The sequence below is a fragment of the Chlorocebus sabaeus genome, chromosome 9 (assembly GCF_047675955.1).
Source record: "Chlorocebus sabaeus isolate Y175 chromosome 9, mChlSab1.0.hap1, whole genome shotgun sequence".
In the NCBI taxonomy this organism is placed as follows: Eukaryota; Metazoa; Chordata; class Mammalia; order Primates; family Cercopithecidae; genus Chlorocebus; species Chlorocebus sabaeus.
In genome coordinates, this window is record NC_132912.1 from 13,261,924 (window position 1) to 13,282,331 (window position 20,408).

The following is a 20,408-nucleotide window of genomic DNA, read 5'->3' on the forward strand; positions in this document are numbered from 1 at the left end:
GATTTGGTACAAAAGGCGGCAGGGATTAGACAGGTTCTAATGGGAAAGGCATAGGAAGTAATTAATAAGCAGCATTGTTATCTATTATTTACAGAGGGCCAACCATAACCTAAGGGGTAAATACCTGGCTCTTTACCAATGAGTTTACTTTTCAAGATTATTATTACTATTATTATTATACTCACCCAGGCTGGAGTGCAATGGCGTGATCTCGGCTCACTGCAACCTCCACCTCCCAGGTTCAAGCAGTTCTCCTACCTCAGCTTCTAGTAGCTAGGACTATAGGCATGTGCCACCATGCCCAGCTAATTTTTGTATTTTTAGTAGAGATGTGGTTTCAACATGTTTACCAGGAGGGTCTCGATCTCCTGACCTCGTGATCTGTCCACCTCAGCCACCCAAAGTGCTGGATTACAGGTGTGAGCCACTGCGCCCAGCCTATTTCAAGATTTTTAAACATGGGGCAGGCCGGGCACAGAGACTTATGTCTGTAATTCCAGCACTTTAGGAGGCTGAGGTGGAAGAATCAATTGAGGTCAGGAGTTCAAGACCAGCCTGGGCAACATGGTGAAACCCTATCTCTACAAAAAATATAAAAATTAGTCCAGTATGGTGGTACATGCCTATAGTCCCAGCTACTTGGCAGGCTCAGGTGGGAGAATTGCTTGAGCCCAGGAGTTCGAGGCTGCAGTGAGCCACAACTATGCCACTGCACTCCAGTCTGGGTGACAGAGCAAGATGCTATCTCAAAAAGCAAACAAACAAAAAACGCGGAATGAAGGAGAGGAAGGAGGAGCGGAGCACAGCACACACACCATGAACTGGCTTGTCTCAAAGCAGAGCCATTGTCCCTGGGGCTCTGGGTACTTGGCTGAGGCTGCAGGTTGGACCCTAATCCCAGAGCCTCATTCTGATGGAGGCTTCAGCCACACACCTTCAGCCGTACAACATACAGGGAGTTGCTTTCATGCTGGATTTCAGGGAAAGGAAAGCAATCTATTAGAGGCGTAGAGATGCACCTGTTTGCATCTCCATTTTTCAGTTCTTTGGAGTGTACACCCAGAAGTGAAATTGCTGGGTCATATCGTAACTCTCTGTTTAACTTTCCAAGGAACTCATTCTCGGAATATTTGGAACTGTTGATGAACTGAATCAAACTAAAGCTGAAGACAAAGCCCAGACCCAGGTCGACCACAGGGCAGATGATTCATGCAGCAACCACACCAGTGGCCTCACAGGAGCAGGGGCACACCCTTTATTGCAGCAGTCCCCAACTTTTTTGACACCAGGAACTGGTTTCATGGAAGACAATTTTTCCATGGATGGTGGTGGGTGTGGGGGTGGTTTTGGGATGAAATGGTTCCACCTCAGATCATCAGGCATTAGATTCTCATAAGGAGCACACAACCTAGATTCCTCACATGTGTAGTTCACAATAGGGTTCCTGCTCCTGTGAAAATCTAATGCAGCTGCTGATCTGACAAGAGGCGGAGCTCAGGCCATAATGCTCATCCACCCATCGCTCACCTCCTGCTGTTCAGTCCAGTTCCTAACAGGCCACAGACCAGTACTGGTTCACCACCCAGGGGGACATAATTATTAGGTCGTGTTCTTTTTGGTGGTGTTTGTACAGCTCTATTGAGGTATAATCCACATGCCATAAAATTCACCCCATTTGTAAGTGTATGATTCATGGCTGTCAATCACACTTAAAAAGTTGTAAACCCATCATTACAATTCAGATTTAGTATATTTCCATCATCCCCCAAAAATCCCCTCGGGTTCCTTTGCAGTCAAAGCCATCCCCAATTTCAGGCAATTACTGGTCTGATTTCTGTCTTTTTCCATTTTCCTTTTCTGGACATTTAATGCATGTGGAGTCACAGCATATGTAGTCTTTGGCATCTGGGATAGCAAGTATGAATATTAATCTACCAGCTCAGATGCATATAAAAATATTACATATCTTTTCTTTTTTCTTTCTCCTTTCTTTTTTCTTTCTCCTTTCTTTCTTTCTTTCTCTCTCTCTCCTTCCTTCCTTCCCTCCCTCCTTCCCTTTCTCCCTCCCTCCCTCCCTCCCTCCTTCCTTCCTTCCTTGCTTCCTTCCTTCACTCTCTCTTTTTCTTTCTTTCTTTTTGGACACAGTCTTACTCCGTGGCCCAGGCTGGAGTGCAGTGGCACCATCTTGGCTCATCGCAACCTCTGCCTCCCAGGCTCAAGCAATTCTCCTGCCTCAGCCTCCTGAGTAGCTGAGATTAGAGGCACGCACCACTACTGCCTGGCTAATTTTTATATTTTTAGTAGAGATGGGGCTTCACCATGTTACCCAGGCTGGTCTTGAACTCCTGACCTCAGATGATGCTCCCAAAGTGCTGGGATTACAGGTGTGAGCCACCGCCCCAGGCCTCTTTACTTTCTTTAAACCCAGTTCTACAGGGGTGTAGGGAAACCTATTTTCAGGCACCACTGGGGTCTGGAGAGGGGAGGTCTCCTTCTCTAAGGCCATGCAAAACTCCAGGAAGGCTTTTGGTACCCATTGAACTAAGGGCCATTTATTTTTCATCCCAGCAACCTTGCCACTGATACCCTCATTATCAAATGGTTCTTCTAGGGAACAGGTTCTGCTGTTGCCAATGACAAGCCTGGGCAGCAGAATCTGCTGAAGGTTCCCGAGGTCCAGTAGGTGCAACCCAAGAGCTTGCTGTCTGTTTGGGTGCTGCAGGGACTAAGGCTTGAGTCCTTGACGCTCATAAGACCACCATCCCACTCCTCCTCCCAATCTGGTGGCGGGGGAGTCATTCCTCCCTCCAACTGCTGTGAAAGCCTCCACCCCACCCAGCTCTGGCTCCTCTTCCTCCAGGACATCTGGGGTAGATCATGGATATATTGAGATCAGGCTTTCTCAAAAGACAAGAAGAAAGGCTGTACTTCTAAGAGCTGTTGCCAGGAGTCCAGCCAACACTCCTGAAGGTAGGAAGCCCGAAGGGACTTGTTGCTAACTCCAAACAGAGGAGATTGGGGTGGAAAGGAACACAAGGAACATCAAACACGGATTAGGATCTCACTAAACACCCTCCCACACTGCTCTACATTTACCCACCACAAAACCACATCAGCAAATCAGCTAAGAGCATGCTATTATTTCAGTGTTTTCACTGCATTTAGATTCCATCTACCCATGGAAGTGTGCAGGAGGATGGAGTCACCAAACGGGACGATCCAGGCTAAGAAACAGCACCAGCTCTAACACAAGCAACAGCAACAAACACCATGTGCCATGCATTTTTCTAGGTGTTGAAGACATATTTCCTCTTTAATCCTCTCAGCATCCTTAGGTGAGGGCTGTGGGTCCAAATGCCTTATCTAAAAATTTTGGGTGGCTGCGCACTGTGGCTCACACCTGTAATCCCAGCACTTTGGGAAGCCAAGGGGGGGTGGATCACCTGAGGTCAGGAGTTCAAGACCAGGCTGGTCAATATGGCGAAACCTCATCAATACTAAAAATGCAAAAATTAGCTGGATGTGGTGGCACATGCCTGTAATCCCAGCCACTCTGGAGGCTGAGGCAGGAGAATCGCTTGAACCCAGGAGGTGGAGGTTGCAGTGAGCTGAAATTACGCCACTTCACTCCAGCCTGGGCAACAGAGCAAGACTCTACCTCAAAAAATAAAATAAAACCTTTGGGGCAAGCCCTGCTTTAGAGTCCAGAATTTTGGGGATTTTCAAAAGGCTATTCAGTGCATGGGATTTATATCACATAACACCCTGACAAGGTCTGACCCAGTTCTCCTATCGACTAATTGATTTTCCTTCACAAAACAAATTTAAAAATCACATCAAGGGATCTAAATAAAGACTGTAAATAGTTTTCCATCAGTTGGGTCAGGTCAGGAAAAAAGGTTTGGTTCTTAGAACTTTCTGGATTTGGGAGCGTACTATACTCCCCATTTTACAGATAAAGGGAATGAGGAAGGGTAAGATGAAGTAACTTGGTCAAGGTCCTACAACTAAGAAGTGGCTGGGGGGAAGTGTGTGTGCATGGGTGTGTGCAGTGCCTCAGGGCACCCCCCACCCCCGCACCCCACCACTGAGAGCAAGGGTTCAGGAGAAAACAACTTTGACTGCTTTCTCTACCAGAAACTCACCTCGAGCCTCCCACACCAAAGCCATGGGCAGCTTGCGGGTGACCTCCTTCCCTTGGCTCATAGTTTCACTGATGCTCATTTTAATTCACTTTCATAGGGTTGTTTTGTTCTCGTTTTGTTTTTGTTTGAGACAAAGTCTCCCTCTCGTCCAAGCTGGAGTGCGGTGGTACAATCACAGCTCATTGCAGCCTCTCCCTCCTGGGCCCAAGCAATCCTCCTGCCTTGACCCCCCAAAGTGCTGGGATTACGGGTGTGAGCCACTGTGCCCCACCTATAGGGTTTTAAATAGTAAAAGGAGCCTAGTGAAGTACGACTTACCCCCAGGAACCCCTTACAGGCCCCGGAGGGACTCTCTTCCGCCGATCCCAGGGTACAGCTGTGGCGCCATCTTTTCTGCCTGGATTATCCCAGTAGTTAAACAAAAATTAGAGAACGTCATTCCATTTCTCTCTGTATATATTTTTCCAAGCCCTTTTCACGAATGATCAGTTATTTCCTGCATTGAATTTTTTTTTTTTTTTTTTTTTTTTTTTTTGAGACAGAGTCTCACTGTGTCACCCAGGCTAGAGTGCAGTGGCACTATCTCGGCTTACTGCAAGCTCTTCCTCCCGGGCAAGCGATTCTTCTGCCTCAGCCTCCCGACTAGCTGGGACTACAGGAGAGCACCATCATGCCTGGCTAATTTTTGTATTTTTAGTAGAGACAGGCTTTCACCATATTGGCCAGGCTGGTCTCAAACTCCTGACCTCGTGATCTGCCTGCCTCGGTCTCCCAAAGTGCTGGGATTACAGGCGTGAGCCACCGCGCCTGGCCCTCCTCCACTGATTTTAAAAAAACAATTTTTTTTTTAAATTCTCTATTTCTCCCCACTCCCACCCCCAGGCTCACTCCTTATAAAGCAGCCTCTAGCCTCATCTGCCCCTCCTACACCACACCAACTGGAGGGCCCGGAATTGGGTCTGGGGCAGTCCCTGACTTGCTTGCTTCCCTGCCTTGCTCTTGCGGTTAGCCTCAGGAGCAGGGTTGAGGGTCAGGCTTGGCCAGGCAGCAGAAGGTCCAGACAGTGAAGCGGAATCCTTCGGAGATACCAGTAGAGGGCGCATCTGCCTTTTTCTATTTCAGATTAGAGATTTTTTTTTTGCTTTTTGTTTTTCTCTCTCTCTCTCCTTTGCGTTTCCTTCCTACCAGTGACAGCGTGGATGCGCAACCACGTGCTCTTATTCTCACTGATTTGGGCGGTGCCAGCGCCACCATTTGTAAATCTAGTTCTTCCCAGATTTCACGCCCTTCTTGGGCTTAGGCACGAACTTGCCCCCAGGCTTCTCCCAGGCCACCTGGGTCCCCGTCCTCATTTCTGTTTATTCCTCCTGCACGAGGGTCCCGGGGCCGGCAGCACCGCCTGGCCCAGGCCTCGACCTCGCGATCGGACGCTGCGCGTGTGGGTGACCGCGTCCCTGAGGCGCTGCCCGGGTGCTCGGGATGCACACAGGGCGGCTCTCCCTCCTACCTTGTCATCCTACTGTCTAATCCGGGGGCAGCTTCCCTCCTCCACACCAGCGAGGCTGCTTCCCAGATGCAATCCCCGCGCACCCGTGAATCCCGGCGCCGGACACCTGGAGCGCCCGGAGGTTAGCGGAGCCTGTTTTCGGTAACAAGAGCCCAAGAAGCATCCTGCAGGCTTTCTGCTTTTTGAGTGTATTTTAAAGCGAAAACGGGTGGAAAGCTATGTATGCTCAGTTAACTATGTCTAGATGTAAGCGTTTTTTAAACAAACACAGATGGACGCCTCCCTCCGAGGATGCCTGGGATTCTCCTCTTTCTGTGGGCGGCAGCGACCCCCCTGCGGCTCTAGCCTCCACTAAGGCATCTGCGGGGAAGACACAGGGAAGACCAACTCCGCACACTGGATTTGATTAATGATTTATTTTGATTAACGCCGTCACAGTGACGCCTTGGCGTAGTCCCTGTTCACCCGGGTCCCAGCCTCGACCCCGCACGGACCGCGAGGGTGGGTAGCTGGGGCAGGACGCAGCAAAGGGGCGGGGCGAGGCCTTGGTCGGGCGGGGTCTGGGGGTGGGCGGGGCCTGGGGGCGGGGCCCGGGAAATTCCCCGGCGCGGGCAGGGAGCGGCTGGCGGTCAGCTGAGCGGCGCTGGGCGGGGTCGCGAGACCGCGCATCAGCCCGAGGCTCCCCAAGCCCTGGTGCCCCAGCCGCCGCCGCCGGCGCCGCCGCCCCCCGGCAGGTTCCCTGGTCAACGTCCCATCCCGGTCGGCAGCTCTCTCCAGGCGGCACGATGCCAAGGAAGCAGTGACCCTGAGCGAAGCCAAGCCGGGCGGCAGGTGAGCCAGGGCAGGAGGCTGCAGGGGTGGGCGAGGGGGCGGCGGCTCCTTCCCGACGGGCTCTTCTCCGGCCTGAAAACGGTTCCCGCCGCCCTGCCCCGCGGCCCGGAGCCTGTCAGGGTGAGGGTGGCGAGAGGTGGGGCGGTCCTCCCGCGAGACTGCTGCCCTGGGAGGATCCCCAGGCCCCGGCGGGTCCTGACCTGGTGGGAAAGGGTGGGTAGTGAACAGAGGGTGGGTCCAAGAAGCGTCCAGGGCCGGCCTGGGGGCCACAGGTAACCCCTGTGCAGGTCACCCAGAGGCTTGGCGGTGACGTCCTCCGGCAGGCTGGGAAGGATTCCGCAGCCAGTTCCTGGCCATAAGGAGGAGGTGGTTACAGACACACCTGTGGGAGACGTGGGACCACTACTTGAGCTGAATGAGGTGCCCAGGGTCCGTACCACAGAGTGACCCCTTTCTAAGGGGGTGGGAATCCACATAGACTACTGTGTCTAGGAAAGTCTGTACACTCTATATAGAGAGAATATTTGATGAGGCCGAGAACCCCAAAGGAATTGTTTTTGCCATCGAAATGTATAAGCTACAGGCAGTAAACATCAATCAAAGAAAATGAAACCCAGGTTCCGGCCGGGCCTCCACCACCAGGAAAACTGTTGTATGGAAATGTACACCATGGAACTGTTTGTAAGGATGAAATGGAAAATGAAAGCATAGAAAAGTAAGGCAATGTGAGAACCTCAGAAGCCTTTGGAGCTGGTTAGCAAGGTGCAGGCAGTGTGAACAGAAGAACCCACCTTGCTCTTTTGACCCAGGGAGAGAAGAGTTAGCGGGGCCAGGCTGCCTCCCAGGACAGGTGCAGTTTTGGGGCAGGGGCTGGAGAGGTCCCAGGGCAGACGCCAAGGCCAGGGATTGCCGTGGAGTGGACAAGGCAAGTTTAAATGTGACCTTTAGAGAGAGGACGATCATTGATTTAAGTCCTGGCATAACTTATCTGTTTTTCCACTGGGCCAATTTTGGGTGTTCTTTATATGTTATGTACAACACTGTAAAAGTAGCAGCTTCTTTTTTATAAATTAACCTTTAGATTGCATATTATGCTAGGAATATAACTAACCTAACCTCCCCCCGCTTCCGTCCCCGGAAAACCAAACTTTATTCTGGAAGGCAACTGGACACTGTATTATGTCCTGCTGAACTCCCACCCTTAGGTAGAGGCGTGTAAGTATTCTGGCCATGAAATACACCTTCTGTTTTTTAGAGATTTGGCATATTTGATATATGTTCTTTGGAATTTATGAAATAGAAAACCCAAAGGAAAAGGAAAAATATTAAATTATTTAAAAAAAACTTATTTTATTTAGAAAGAAAAAATTATTTTAAAAGCTTTGGTTGTTACCACTTTGACATGTGTATGAGGATTATTAGCATCTGTGTTACAAAATGATACCCAGATGACTTCGCAGTGACAGAAAAAAAGCACTTCTAATTTTTCAAATAAGTTAGAAAAGTGGATTTCGAGAATCTGGAAGTGAATGCCGTCGAACTGTGGAGAAACTCCTAACAACACTAGCATGCTGAGTTTGTCACCTACACAGCAGAAAGCATTTTACAGGTGTTACACTTAAAAATACCTCATTATGCTATATTTTCAATTGATTTCAACATTTACTGCAAACCTGCTATGTGCCAGTCTCTAGTAAGAATAACATGGAGAGAAAGTACACGGGCAAATGATAGCAGTAATTTCAGAGTGGGCGGAGGAGGTGGAAATGCAGAGTGTTCTTGGGTGCTCGGGTAGGGAACAGTTCATATGACACAGGACATCATATTTAAGCTGAACATTGATCTGTCCAGTGGAAGTTTGCCAGGACACAAGGGGAGCCAGACATTTCAGGCAGAGGGCAGAAGAGAGGCAAGGACGCAGAAACAGAAGAATGCAGGGAACCGCGAGCTCTTAACGTGCCTTGGGTATGAGTGTTTTGGTGGCAGGAGGTGACTCTGGTGGGTCAGTTGGGCCTGGGGCCTGAAAAGCCACATTTGTCTTGCTAAGAAGCTGAAAGTCTGTCTTGTACGGGAAGGATAGACTCAGGGGAATGACCTCATATTGCAAAAGAAACCATGAGGGCAAGAGGACTGAAATTGAGAGGGCTGAAAGTCAGTCATTTAGGAGGCTGTTAAAATGTATTCAACAGATATTTACTGAGCCCTCCCTTCTATGTGGCAAGTGATGTTCTCAGTCCTGGGGATACAGCAGTGGACAAAATAGGCAGAACCCCTGTCCTTTGTGGAGGTCAACGTGGCTGTGGTACAGACAAGATAAGGGCCTGAACTAAGCCTGTGGGGATGGAGAGGAGGCAGTGGATTTTAGAAACACTTAGGAGGGCCAGGCGTGGTGGCTCATGCCTGTAATCCCAGCACTTTGGGAGGCCGAGACGGGTGAATCACTTGAGATCAGGAGTTCAAGACTAGCCTGGCCAAAGTGGTGAAACCCCGTTCTACTAAAGATACAAAAATTAGCCGGGCATGGTGGCATGTACCTGTAATCCCAGCTACTTGGGAGGCTGAGGTGGGAGAATTGCTTGAACTAGGGAGGCGGAGGTTGCAGTGAGCTGAGATTGTGCCATGGTAGTCTAGCCTAGGCGACAGAGTGAGACTGAGTCTTAATTTAAAAAAAAAAAGAATTATTTAGGAGGTAGAGGTGATGGCATTTGGTGACCCATTAGACTTGGGGAAAAGGGGACTGGGAAGAATCAAGCCTCATTCCCTTGGGCAGCTAGGTTAAAGCTGCTGCCATTTTCTGTATATTACTAAAATACAAAGTCACAATATCCCTTCTAGTGTGTAATGATGAAGCTGCTTTTACCCAATTAGTAGGATGCATACTCTTTAGTTCTTTTTCCAGGGTGGTGAAGGATTTAGTTGATGCAATGTTAGAATCTCGCCCCCCCTTGTGAACCCAGAGTCTTCATAGAATTTGCCAGTAGCCAACTCTTGTCTCTGGTCAAAAATCAAGTTTTCACTGTTTAAAACTCATTTATCCCATGTAGGGATTGAACCTACGAATACTTCGTTAACAAATTTGAAGACTTGGCCATACCAGGGCAAGGGCCTAACCTTATACCTCGTCCAGTGTCCACTGTGGGGAAGTTAGTGTAAAGCAGGTACCATTTGACACATAATGACTTTCTGACCACTAGAGCCATCCCACAGTGGAATAGACAGTGCCTGCTAAGGTCACTGCACTTGTGCTGTGTCATTGAAACACTCAAGCCTGCTCTATACGATCATGTGCCCTCAAAACCAGACAAGACATTCTTGCATTGAATATGTTGGTCTGGATCATCTCTAAGGCCAACTCAGGAATCAGATTTATGCTGGTGTTTACAAGGTCAAGTCATGACTATAATTACGTGATCTCTGGAATTTAAATGTATATACACACACATGCACACACACACACACAGTCAGGAATTGAGATAGCAGATATGGAAATAAAATCTAGGGGACTTGCTTTTGACCATCCATTTACTAGGCAGTCCTCAGTCTTCCTCATTGGTGGAATCTTGACAAATCCTGTGCTCAATTAATTCATCCTTCCATCATTAAATATCACTTTTGCTTAGAAAGAACATACTTCACATCTAGGTCAGTTGATTCTGGGAAACTCTGTTATGAGATAGAATCTTAGAATAAATGGCTTAGTTCCAGTTTCTGTAACCTTCGAAGACATGTGCAAGGATATTGTCTTTCATCAGTTGAACATTGCTCAAGGTGATGTTAAAAACAGAGAATGAAGCTTTCTGTAACTGGCATTCCACCAATAGATATTTCATATGTGCACTGCACAGTGATAGCTCATAGTGATGCCCTAAGATAACCTAAGAATTATGAAGTGCCCGTTGAGTCATCCAAAATCAAATTACTTTTTTTTTTTTTTTTTTTTTTTTTTTTTTGAGACAGAGTCTCACTCTGTCACCCAGGCTGGAGTGCCATAGTATGATCTCAGCTCACTGCAACCTCTGCCTCCCAGGTTCAAGCAATTCTCATGTCTCAGCTCCCAAGTAGCTGGGACTACAGGCGTGTACCACTACACTCAGCTCTTTTTTTTTTTTTTTTTTTTTTTTGACTCTTACAAAAGTTTATTTAACAAAAAGTCTAATATGAAAATGTACATGACCTAACTTTTACATCATAGTAAAACAGGTCCTGTGGAGAGAGGACATGGGTTTCTCTGCTGAACAGCCATTTTTTTATACCCATTCCACGGCTTCTGACATGATGATACTATTTCCTCATATTACCACCATTCCAATATTGTTCTGTTGCCCACTAGTCACCGTCTCCATACATTCATCTATCGCAAGATTCATAAAGGGATCAAATCCCCACAATATTCCTTGGACATGTCTGCTACCATTTAATTTCAATGATAACTTCTTGTCCATAAGTCCTCTCTAGCCATCTGTCTAGAACATGTTGCTATTCAAGATGTTCAACAAAAGGTGACATTCGAGATCTTCAAGAAACGAAGGAGGGAGAGTGGGGGCTGACCAGGGGCCCGACCGCAGGGCCGGGAGGCGAGTCGGCCAGAAGGAGGTGCAGTGGCTGCTGGCATTAACCATGCCAATGCGCGAGCTTTGCCGCTAATTTTTGTATTTTTAGTAGAGATGGGGTTTCACCATATTGGCCGGGCTAATCTCAAACTCCTGGCCTCAAGTGATCTGCCCACCGTGGCTTCCCAAAGTGCTGGGGATAAGCCACTGCACCCGGCATCAATTAAATTACTTTTAGTAAAATTTTGGTATTAAGTGTTTACATGCTTATATTTACCATATATGCTAACTTCTTATGTTTGATGACATTTGAATTACAAACTATTTTTTCTAACAATACTGGATACCCCAGAATTTGCTGTCGTTAGGACAGGTATAGCTATTCGTGAGAGTGACTGGCCTGCCGGTGATACTTGGTGTACATGTATTGAAGGGTGGGGTTTAGACTGCGGTCTTTCTAGAAACTAAAGAATATTTTTCATAGTGTTGTTGAGCTGAAAGCAACAACATAAAGATTACCGTTTACTGGATGAATCAATAAATATCACTAGAGGTCGTATGACTTCCTAAGGCCTCACATCTGGCTAATGGTACAAGTGCTTTTTTCTGTGGCCTCCCTTAGCACAACCCTGCTTTTTTCCCCATATCCTTATAAAATCCGGGCAACGTGAGAAATCAGAAACACTGATGTAACAACTAGAACCAGTTTTAACTTTATTATGGTGGTGTCTATAGGCTTGGTGGAGGTATAAAAGGTCATGGAGGGGCCGGCACAGTGGCTCAAGCCTGTAATTCCAGCACTTTGGGAGGCCGAGATGGGTGGATCACCTGAGGTCATGAGTTCAAGACCAGTCTGGTCTGGCCAACGTGGCAAAACCCTGTCTCTACTAAAAATACAAAATTAGCCAGGTGTGGTGGCACATGCCTGTGATCCCAACTACTTGGGAGGTTAGGCAGGAGAATCACTTGAATCTGAAAGGCAGAGGTTGCAGTGAGCTGAGATTACGCTACTGCACTCCAGTCTGCGCAACGAAGTGAGACTCTGTCTGAAAAACAAAAAAAAAGTTCATGGAGGGAAAGCATCTTAACAATTTTCAGAGAAATGTCTCTTTTCTCCCCTCTGTTCTCCTCCCCTCCCCTTCCTTTCCTTTCCTTTTCAGAAAAAACATAAAGGAGAAATTTGTGCATATAATAAGATGAAACCAAACACATTTCTAAAAATCTGCTTAGCTTCTTTTTTAAAAAAAAAAATCTGTTATTTTCATGGCCTGTGCAAAATATAGTATAATCACTGAATACCTAAGAAAAATTAAATGTTGGCAAGTAAATGATACATATGACAAGGATTTTCTCTTTTAGGTCTATTACCTAGAATTTTAGTATTCCTCTGCAAAATAGGTAGGAACACTGTTACTCAGTAAAACCCCATTTTAATGAGATGATTCTTGGTACAAAAAAAATGAATTTTACAGAAAATTAGAAACTGATAGTCTATTCAGATTATTTTGGGGAGAAGAAAAGCAGTCTGTTCTAGTCACCTAATGCTAAGCTAAGGAACACTTCTGCATTATACCTGTTTTCTAAATGAATTTGGGTGTGTGAAACATAGATACAAAAGGTTCAAAAATGAATCCTATGGTTTATCCGTGTTTTTTGCTTCATGAAATTGCCATCACCCTCATTACATGACTACATGAGAATGACCCTCTTGGTGCTAGCTCTTGTAGGAAGAAGTGGCACAGGCTGCCCTGTCACAGGGTGTGGTAGGTAGCTCTGTCTCTGATTACCTACAAGTTCCTCGCACCAAAAGGAGGTTATCAGGTATTGCTTCCAGAAGATCTACAGAAAGCCCAAGGTATTGCCTCCTGTGGCCAAGGATGCAACACCACATTGGTACATTTGGTTTTATTTTAATTGATGGCTATTAAATGCACACGTAGATATTATGACGCAGTTCCATGTCAGAAACGGGCGATTCTCTTATCTCTATCTTCCAAGGACTGATATCATGTGTAATGGATTCTCCACAACTCGGGGGTCACACAGGCTCCATCGTCATGAGTGGCTGATGGATCTCACAGAGACCAATGCCTTTCCCCAGTTAGAAGTGGGATGCTCGCTTCCAGGTTCTCTCTTCAGCCCTTTTGTGCATCCGTGGCTTTCTGCCTGATCACAGTTGTACAGTGTACATTGTTGCTTGATACCTATTTGTTGGATAGATGGGTTTAAAATTATTTTCTAACGGCCAGACACAGTGGCTTATGCCTGTAATCCCAGCACTTTTGGAGGCTGAGGCCAGCAGATCACCTGAAGTCAGGAGTTCGAGACCACCCTGGCTAACATGGTGCAATCCCGTCTCTACTAAAAATACAAAAATGGGCCAGGCATGGTGGCTCGCCCCTGTAGTCCCAGCTACTTGGGAGGCTGAGACAGGAGAATCACTTGAACCTGGGAGGTAGAAGTTGCAGTGAGCTGAGATCGCTCCACTGCACTCCAGCCTGAGCAGCAGAGAGAGACTCTCAAAAAAAAACAGAAACAATCTTCTAACAGTAAACATCCTGGAAGTAATCATATGCTTTTTCAGGCATCTCTCTGGACTTTGGCCACTCTTGATCTTTGTGGAATGGGTGTGTAGGCCACGTGTATATAGCGTTAGTGGGGAGGAGTTGCCTTTGCTATGTATTGCTTTATGATCTATCCCCATCAGCTCTTGAAGAAAATACATCATTTTCACCAAGTGTGAAGGTGGAAATTTGTGCTGAAGATGTTTGCCCGGGTGGTAGGTAACACAGAAGCACGGTGGAGATTCACTCATTTGTCTTGCATTTCTCTGTCCACGTGGACCCCTCTACAAAACAAAGTGATACGTGTAAAAAAATTTAAGACCATGCATAAGTAAAGATATCTTAGTCTTTTCAGTATGCATTGAAAAATAGAATATGAAGGCCTAAGTACTCAGTAGTATAATAACTTTGTTGTTTTACAAGGTGTGGCTTTGACACCTGGTGGTGCCACTTCCTGGTCTTGGATGAGCTGTACGCCTCTGTAAACCCAGCTTCCTCACCTGTAAAACAGCTGCCTGGTTCAGCGTTAATGAAGATTAGTCAGTGACAGGCCTGGTGTGCCGAGTCCACACATAGTAAGCATTCGAAGAATGTTAATTCTCACTTTCTTCTTAACCAAAAATACAAGAAACAAAATGTAGTTTTAAAAACAGTTTTTTGAGATATAATTCGCTTACCATGCAATTCACTCAAAATAAGGAGATTTGAATTTGAAGATTTGCATGGGAAATTTTTTTCAGGATACTTTGCCCATGTCTACATATATCCTGGTCATCATGATGTCATACCCTCATCTCCCTCCCCCATTTCCCAAATCCTCATTGTACCCTTTTATACACCCATACACACACACACACACACACACGCACACATACACTTTTCTGAAGCTAGATATACTTTTTTTTGTTTCAAAGGAAAAATTAAAAATGTTCAAAATGTAACTGGAGAGAAAGTGGACAACTTTGGGAGTAAATATTAGCAATCGCCAATGGGTTTGTGGGACTCCCGGGGATCCCTGGTGGGGCGGGGGACAGCTCTATTTTCAACGGGTGACTTTTCCTCAGGAACTTCTGCAATGTCCCATCAACCTCTCAGCTGCCTCACTGAAAAGGGGGACAGCCCCAGTGAAAGCACAGGAAATGGACCCCCCCATCTGGCCCACCCAAACCTGGACACGTTCACCCCGGAGGAGCTGCTGCAGCAGATGAAAGAGCTTCTGACCGAGAACCACCAGCTGAAAGGTAAGCAGGGCTGGCCCATGCATGCCCCATTCATCCCGGGCCTTCAAGAAATGCCATCCCTTTGCACTAAGGCTTGGTGGTGAGCTCCCTTCTCACCGTTTATGTAGGTGGTAGCGGGTGGGGAAGCATAGGATTTAGCTTTTGGCAAGGCTAAATCTGTTCTGATATTTACTTTTGGATACAGGTAAAAATAAAAATTGTATGTAGCTCAAGGAACTAGCATAATGAAATTTAACCTGTTCAAAAGGAAAAAGAGGCTGGGTGGGGTGGCTCATGCCTGTAATTCCAGCACTTTGGGAGGCTGAGGCGGAAGGATTGCTTGAGTCCAGGAGTTCAAGACCAACCTGGGCAAGATGGCAAGACCTCATCCCTACAAAAAAATTAAAAAAAAAAAAAAAAGCAGGGCGTGGTGGGGCATGCCTCTGGTCCTAGTTACTGGGGAGGCTGAGGTTGGAGGACTGCTTGAGCCCGGGAAGTTGGAGCTGCAGTGAGCCGTGATCGTGCCACTGCACTTCAGCCTGAATGACAGAGACAGACCCTGACTCAAAAAAAAAAAAAGGGAAAAAGGAAGAAAGGCTGCTATGGTTCCAGAGTTAGTCCTAAATATTACCTTATTAAGAGAAAGCCGCCTGGTATCTCAAGCCATGGCTTTGGGCAGGACCAATGTTTGAATCTAGGAGTAGTAAGAACTTCCTTAGTGCCTGGTAACCATAGATATTTAGATACTTGTGCTGTAGTGGCAGTACCCAAATCAACTTTATTCTCTTGGGACTTTTAAGGGCTAGAAATGATGTTCATCCCACTAGTCTTTTCTGTAAGCAAAAACCACTTCATCTTTTTGCTGCTGACCCTTGGGCCGAGGCTAAGCATGGCATCTTCCGATTCAGTGCCATGTGGTCAAGCGGACTAGAGGGAGATTTGGTTCATCAAATCAAGTCCACTTTCCTAATGTGTGACCCCATCACTCTGAACCTCCTGCAGAAGCCATGAAGCTAAATAATCAAGCCATGAAAGGGCGATTTGAGGAGCTTTCGGCCTGGACAGAGAAACAGAAGGAAGAACGCCAGTTTTTTGAGACACAGAGCAAAGAAGCCAAAGAGCGTCTCATGGCCTTGAGTCACGAGAATGAGAAATTGAAGGAAGAGCTTGGAAAACTGAGAGGGAAATCAGAAAGGTCATCTGAGGTGAGCAGACTGATCCATTGTGATTTTTTTTTTATAACATTTGCAGTAGAATCTTATGTGTCTAAACCCCTAGATCAAAACCTGTCATGGTTCAGTCTGGATTGGTGTTTTGCCTGATCTTGGAAGAAGTGCTTTTGCTCAAAAGATTGGTCGCCCTGTTAAGGGTCATGGATAATCTCTTTTAGGGGAAAGAAATTTGTAAAGCCTTGACCATACTGACTGTAGGCAAAAGAACAGTAAGGTTATAAATCATCGTATTGTATTCATTATAGATGGTTCAGATGGGCCTCTACCTAGAACCATCAATTGTTTTTAGTTTCTGTCTTTGATATTAAAAATGTGTTTAAAAAACTCATTACTCAGATTTTTTACTTGTTGACCTTGTCTGTCAGTCTAAAATGGAGATTATCCTCTTTACATTTTCCTTTTTAAAACTGTTTTGGAAAATGTCCTGTTGTGGTAAGAGGCTATCGCGTTGCCACAGATGAAAAGAGAAAGAGACACATTTTTCTGGACCCAAAGGACCTGGAAAAACGTGCTCACACCTGGGAGTGGATGTCAGAGACGTTAGTAATGACACAACCCAGAACACGTTTGAAGTCCCCACGGGGCGTGGTTTGTTAAGGAGGCCTCTGCTGTCCATGCCAGGTGTGGGGAGAAGGGGCGTGTGTGGGTATTGATGGGAGGAAAAGGGCAGGCGGTTGGGTGGTGAGAGCTCTTTTTCCTTCCTTTCTGGAATTTTAGACAACCGTTTATGAGTCCACTGTTGCCAAACTGTGGTTATTTCTATAGTATCAGATTATTCCAGCATGGTAAGGAAGGCTTGCTTTCTTGTCGTAAAGTTACTTTAAATTTTGATTATTTGAATACAATAAAATAATGTAAAAATTTCCATTTTAAATGTTGTCTCAAAATAAATTGTCAGCTAGGTGCAGTGGCTCACACTTGTAATCCCAGCACTGTGGGAGGCTAAGGTGGGTGGATCACCTGAGGTCAGGAGTTCGAGACCAGCCTGGCCAACATGGTGAAACCCCATCTCTACTAAAAATACAAAAATTAGCCGGGCGTGGTGGTGCATGCCTGTAGTCCCAGCTACTTAGGAGGCAGAGGTAGGAGAATTGCTTGAACCTGAGAGGCGGAGGATGCAGCGAGCTGAGATTGCGCCATTGCATTCCAACCTGGGCAACAGAGCGAGACTCTGTCTGGGGGAAAAAAAAAAAATTGTCAGGTAAAAGCTGGAATTTTCTACATTAAAGCACAGGGCATAAAGGTGTTGAGAAACTTCCTTGTCAGTAGGTGTGGGGGCAGTTGAGTCGCATGGCCAGGTCCTTAGTTTGATTTGTATTTGTTTTTTGGCTTTTTTTTTTGAGGTGGAATCTTGCTCTGTCGCCCAGGCTGGAATACAGTGGCGTAATCTCAGCTCACTGCAAGCTCTTCCTCCCAGGTTCATGCCATTCTCCTGCCTCAGCCACCTGAGTAGCTGGGGCTACAGGCCCCCGCCACCACACTCAGCTAATTTTTTTATGTTTTTAGTAGAGATGGGGTTTCACCGTGTTAGTCAGGATGGTCTCGATCTCCTGACCTTCATGATCCACCCACCTCGGCCTCCCAAAGTGCTGGGATTACAGGCATGAGCCACCGCGCCCGGCCTGGCTTTTTTTTTTTTTTCTTTTTTTTTTTGAGACAGGGTCTTGGCAGTCTTGAACTCCGGGGCTCAGGCAGTCTCCCTGCCTCAGCCTCCCAAGTAATGGGGACTACAGGTGTGCGCCACCACACCTGGCTAATTATTAAATTTTTTGTAAAGATGGAGGTCTTGCTATGTTGCCCAGGCTGGTCTCAAAATCCTGGCCTCAAGGGATCCTCCCACTTCAGCCTCCCAAAACTCTGGAATTACAGGTATGAGCCCATGGTGCTGGGTCTTAGTTTGATCTGTTCATTCACTTTACTCTTTGTCATCTCCAGGACCCCACTGATGACTCCAGGCTTCCCAGGGCAGAAGCAGAGCAGGAAAAGGACCAGCTCAGGACCCAGGTGGCGAGGCTACAAGCAGAGAAGGCAGACCTGTTGGGCATTGTGTCTGAACTGCAGCTCAAGCTGAACTCCAGCGGCTCCTCGGAAGACTCCTTTGTTGAAATTAGGATGGCTGTAAGTTTTTGGTTTTATTTTTGTTTTGAGCAAACTGTAAAGCTTCACCTGGAAAGATGAAACAAATACCACTTTTTCTTGTCAACACAAGCCAAGGATTGAGGAAATTCCAGTGTAGCCAAGATAAATTGGCTCTAATTAAGTATAGCATAATGCATATAAGGGTTGTGATAGCTAAAATGGAAAAATATTAATTACTTTTTATAATGAAAGATGTAGTCTTTTCTTTTCATCATGTCCTGGCAAATTGAACATTTTTGTGACTGACCTGAAAAGGAAAAAACCCACACAAGCATGAACTTTCTGTCATTTTTCAAACTAGATTTCAAAGCTGTATTCCGCAGTTCACTTAAGGGAGCTGCAAACATGTTTTTAACAACAGAACCCTCTTTTTTGTTTTGAGATGGAGTTTCACTCCGTCCCCCAGGCTGGAGTGCAGTGATGCGATCTCGGCTCACTGCAGTCTCTGCCTCCGGGGTTCAAAAGATTCTGGTGTTTCACCCTCCCAAGTAGCTGAGACTACAGGCACATGCCATCACACCTGGCTAATTTTTTGTATTTTTAATAAAAAAGACAGGGTTTTGCCATGTTGGCCAGACTGGTCTCAAACTCCCGGCCTCAAGTGATCCACCCGCCTCGGCCTCCCAAAGTGCTGGGATGACAGGCGTGAGCCACTGCGCCTGGCCAACGGAACCTTCTTTTCAAACGAAGTGGTACAAGGAATGCTGGTGTATTAAAAAGAAGAAGAGGAGAAAAGAAAGAGCAGAACTACTCTGGTTGTAGGTTGAGGGAGTGTCCTGGATTTTCCTTCCCTTTGCACAACAGCTACTCAGGAACCTGTGAGAACTGAGTTTGAAGCCATTGCTATCAAAATCAAATGTCTCCACAACCCAAAATGAAGTGGGCTAAGCGAGGAGGCCCTAAGCTCTTGAGAAGCATTTGTTAACAACTGTGCCTGGCTGCAGGGACAGCCCTACTGAAGAGCAGAGCAGGTCCATGCACCAGGTGGGGGCCTCTCCTTCATTGTGCTAACAAAGATTAGATAGGGAGAAAGATAAACAAGGATCAAATCATCTGCAATACAGTGTAGTACTCACTTTCACTGAGTCAGAGTACATATCTGATACAGGAAAAGGGGCTGGCCGGGTGTAGTGGCTCACGCCTGTAATCCCAGCACTTTGGGAGGCTGAGGAGGCAGGATCGCTTGAGCCCAGGAGTGCAAGACCAGCCTAGGCTACCTGGTGAAACCCTTTGTGTACACAAAAAACTACAAAATGTTAGCTAGGCACATTGGCATGTGCCTGTACTCCCAGCTACTCAGGAGGCTGAGGCAGGAGGATCACTTGAACCCGGGAGTTTGAGAGGCTGCAGTGTGCCATGATTGTGCCACTGCACTCCAGCCTGCGTGACAGAGCAAGACTCTGTCTTTAAATTTAAAAAAAAAAAAGGAAAAAATTGTGTCCCTGGGAGAGAAAAATGTACATTTTAGATACGTCAGGAGGAGTGGGGAGCAACTTGCAAAAAAACTCACCTACTGGTTATATCTGACATATGAGTGCGTGACTGTCTTTGCTTTCTGATTTATTTGCTGCACTAGAGTTAGGAAACGGCTCTGAATAACCTTGCCATCCATGCCCCCTCATACATTTTAGTGGCCAAAATCAAGAGAATTAAAATGTCAATTGAAAAGCATATTTTGTCAGAGTACCCTTTCTGCAAGTGATCGAAGATTACCGAGACAGAAGTTTAACCAAAGAACCTTACGCTTCTGTCAATAACCGATAAACTGCAGGAAACCCAACAGCATATGAGAAGTTTCCAAATGAAGCTTCTTCCTTCAGGGTGCGTGGTTAGCATCTCATTCTCCCTATCAGATGAGTGACAGTTATTTTTAGTGTAAACATGTTTTGCTTGCTTTTCTTCTGTGAACTGTAAAGCACTGCCCAAGATTTAGGAAGAAATACCAAAAATATCTAGAACCCCCATGGGCCCAAGCAGAGAAAAAAATATATGTGTCTGTATTTTTTATAATAGATGTATCTATATTTATATTATATAATGAATATATTATGTGTAATATAATATATATTAATTATATAATTAATACATAATTATATAATTACATAGTTAACATATATTTATATAATATATAATCTATATTTCTATATCTAAATATGTATCTAAATATATATATTTATATGCATATATATAGGGAACCATCTTTGTGCATTTTTGAAGATT

General features: G+C 46.0%; 1 protein-coding gene and 1 pseudogene across 3 annotated transcripts in view; one reads left to right on the forward strand and one right to left on the reverse strand.

Annotated features, from left to right (window-relative positions):
* The first annotated feature begins 6,246 nt into the window (after nucleotides 1-6,246).
* OPTN (optineurin) overlaps nucleotides 6,247-20,408 on the forward strand; it is a 36,047-nt gene continuing 21,885 nt past the window's right edge. For 2 of the 3 annotated variants that reach the window (XM_008002279.3, XM_073018723.1), the window contains exons 1-4: nucleotides 6,247-6,483; nucleotides 14,662-14,838; nucleotides 15,820-16,022; nucleotides 17,985-18,167. In XM_008002279.3, the coding sequence (XP_008000470.3) occupies nucleotides 14,673-14,838; nucleotides 15,820-16,022; nucleotides 17,985-18,167 (552 nt within the window). In that variant the 5' untranslated portion in view covers nucleotides 6,247-6,483; nucleotides 14,662-14,672. Of the gene's footprint in view, nucleotides 6,484-14,020; nucleotides 14,173-14,661; nucleotides 14,839-15,819; nucleotides 16,023-17,984; nucleotides 18,168-20,408 lie in introns of all 3 variants that reach the window. The other variant, XM_037983336.2, reaches the window with a different exon arrangement.
* Nucleotides 10,633-11,026, reverse strand: LOC119618799 (small nuclear ribonucleoprotein G pseudogene; annotated as a pseudogene).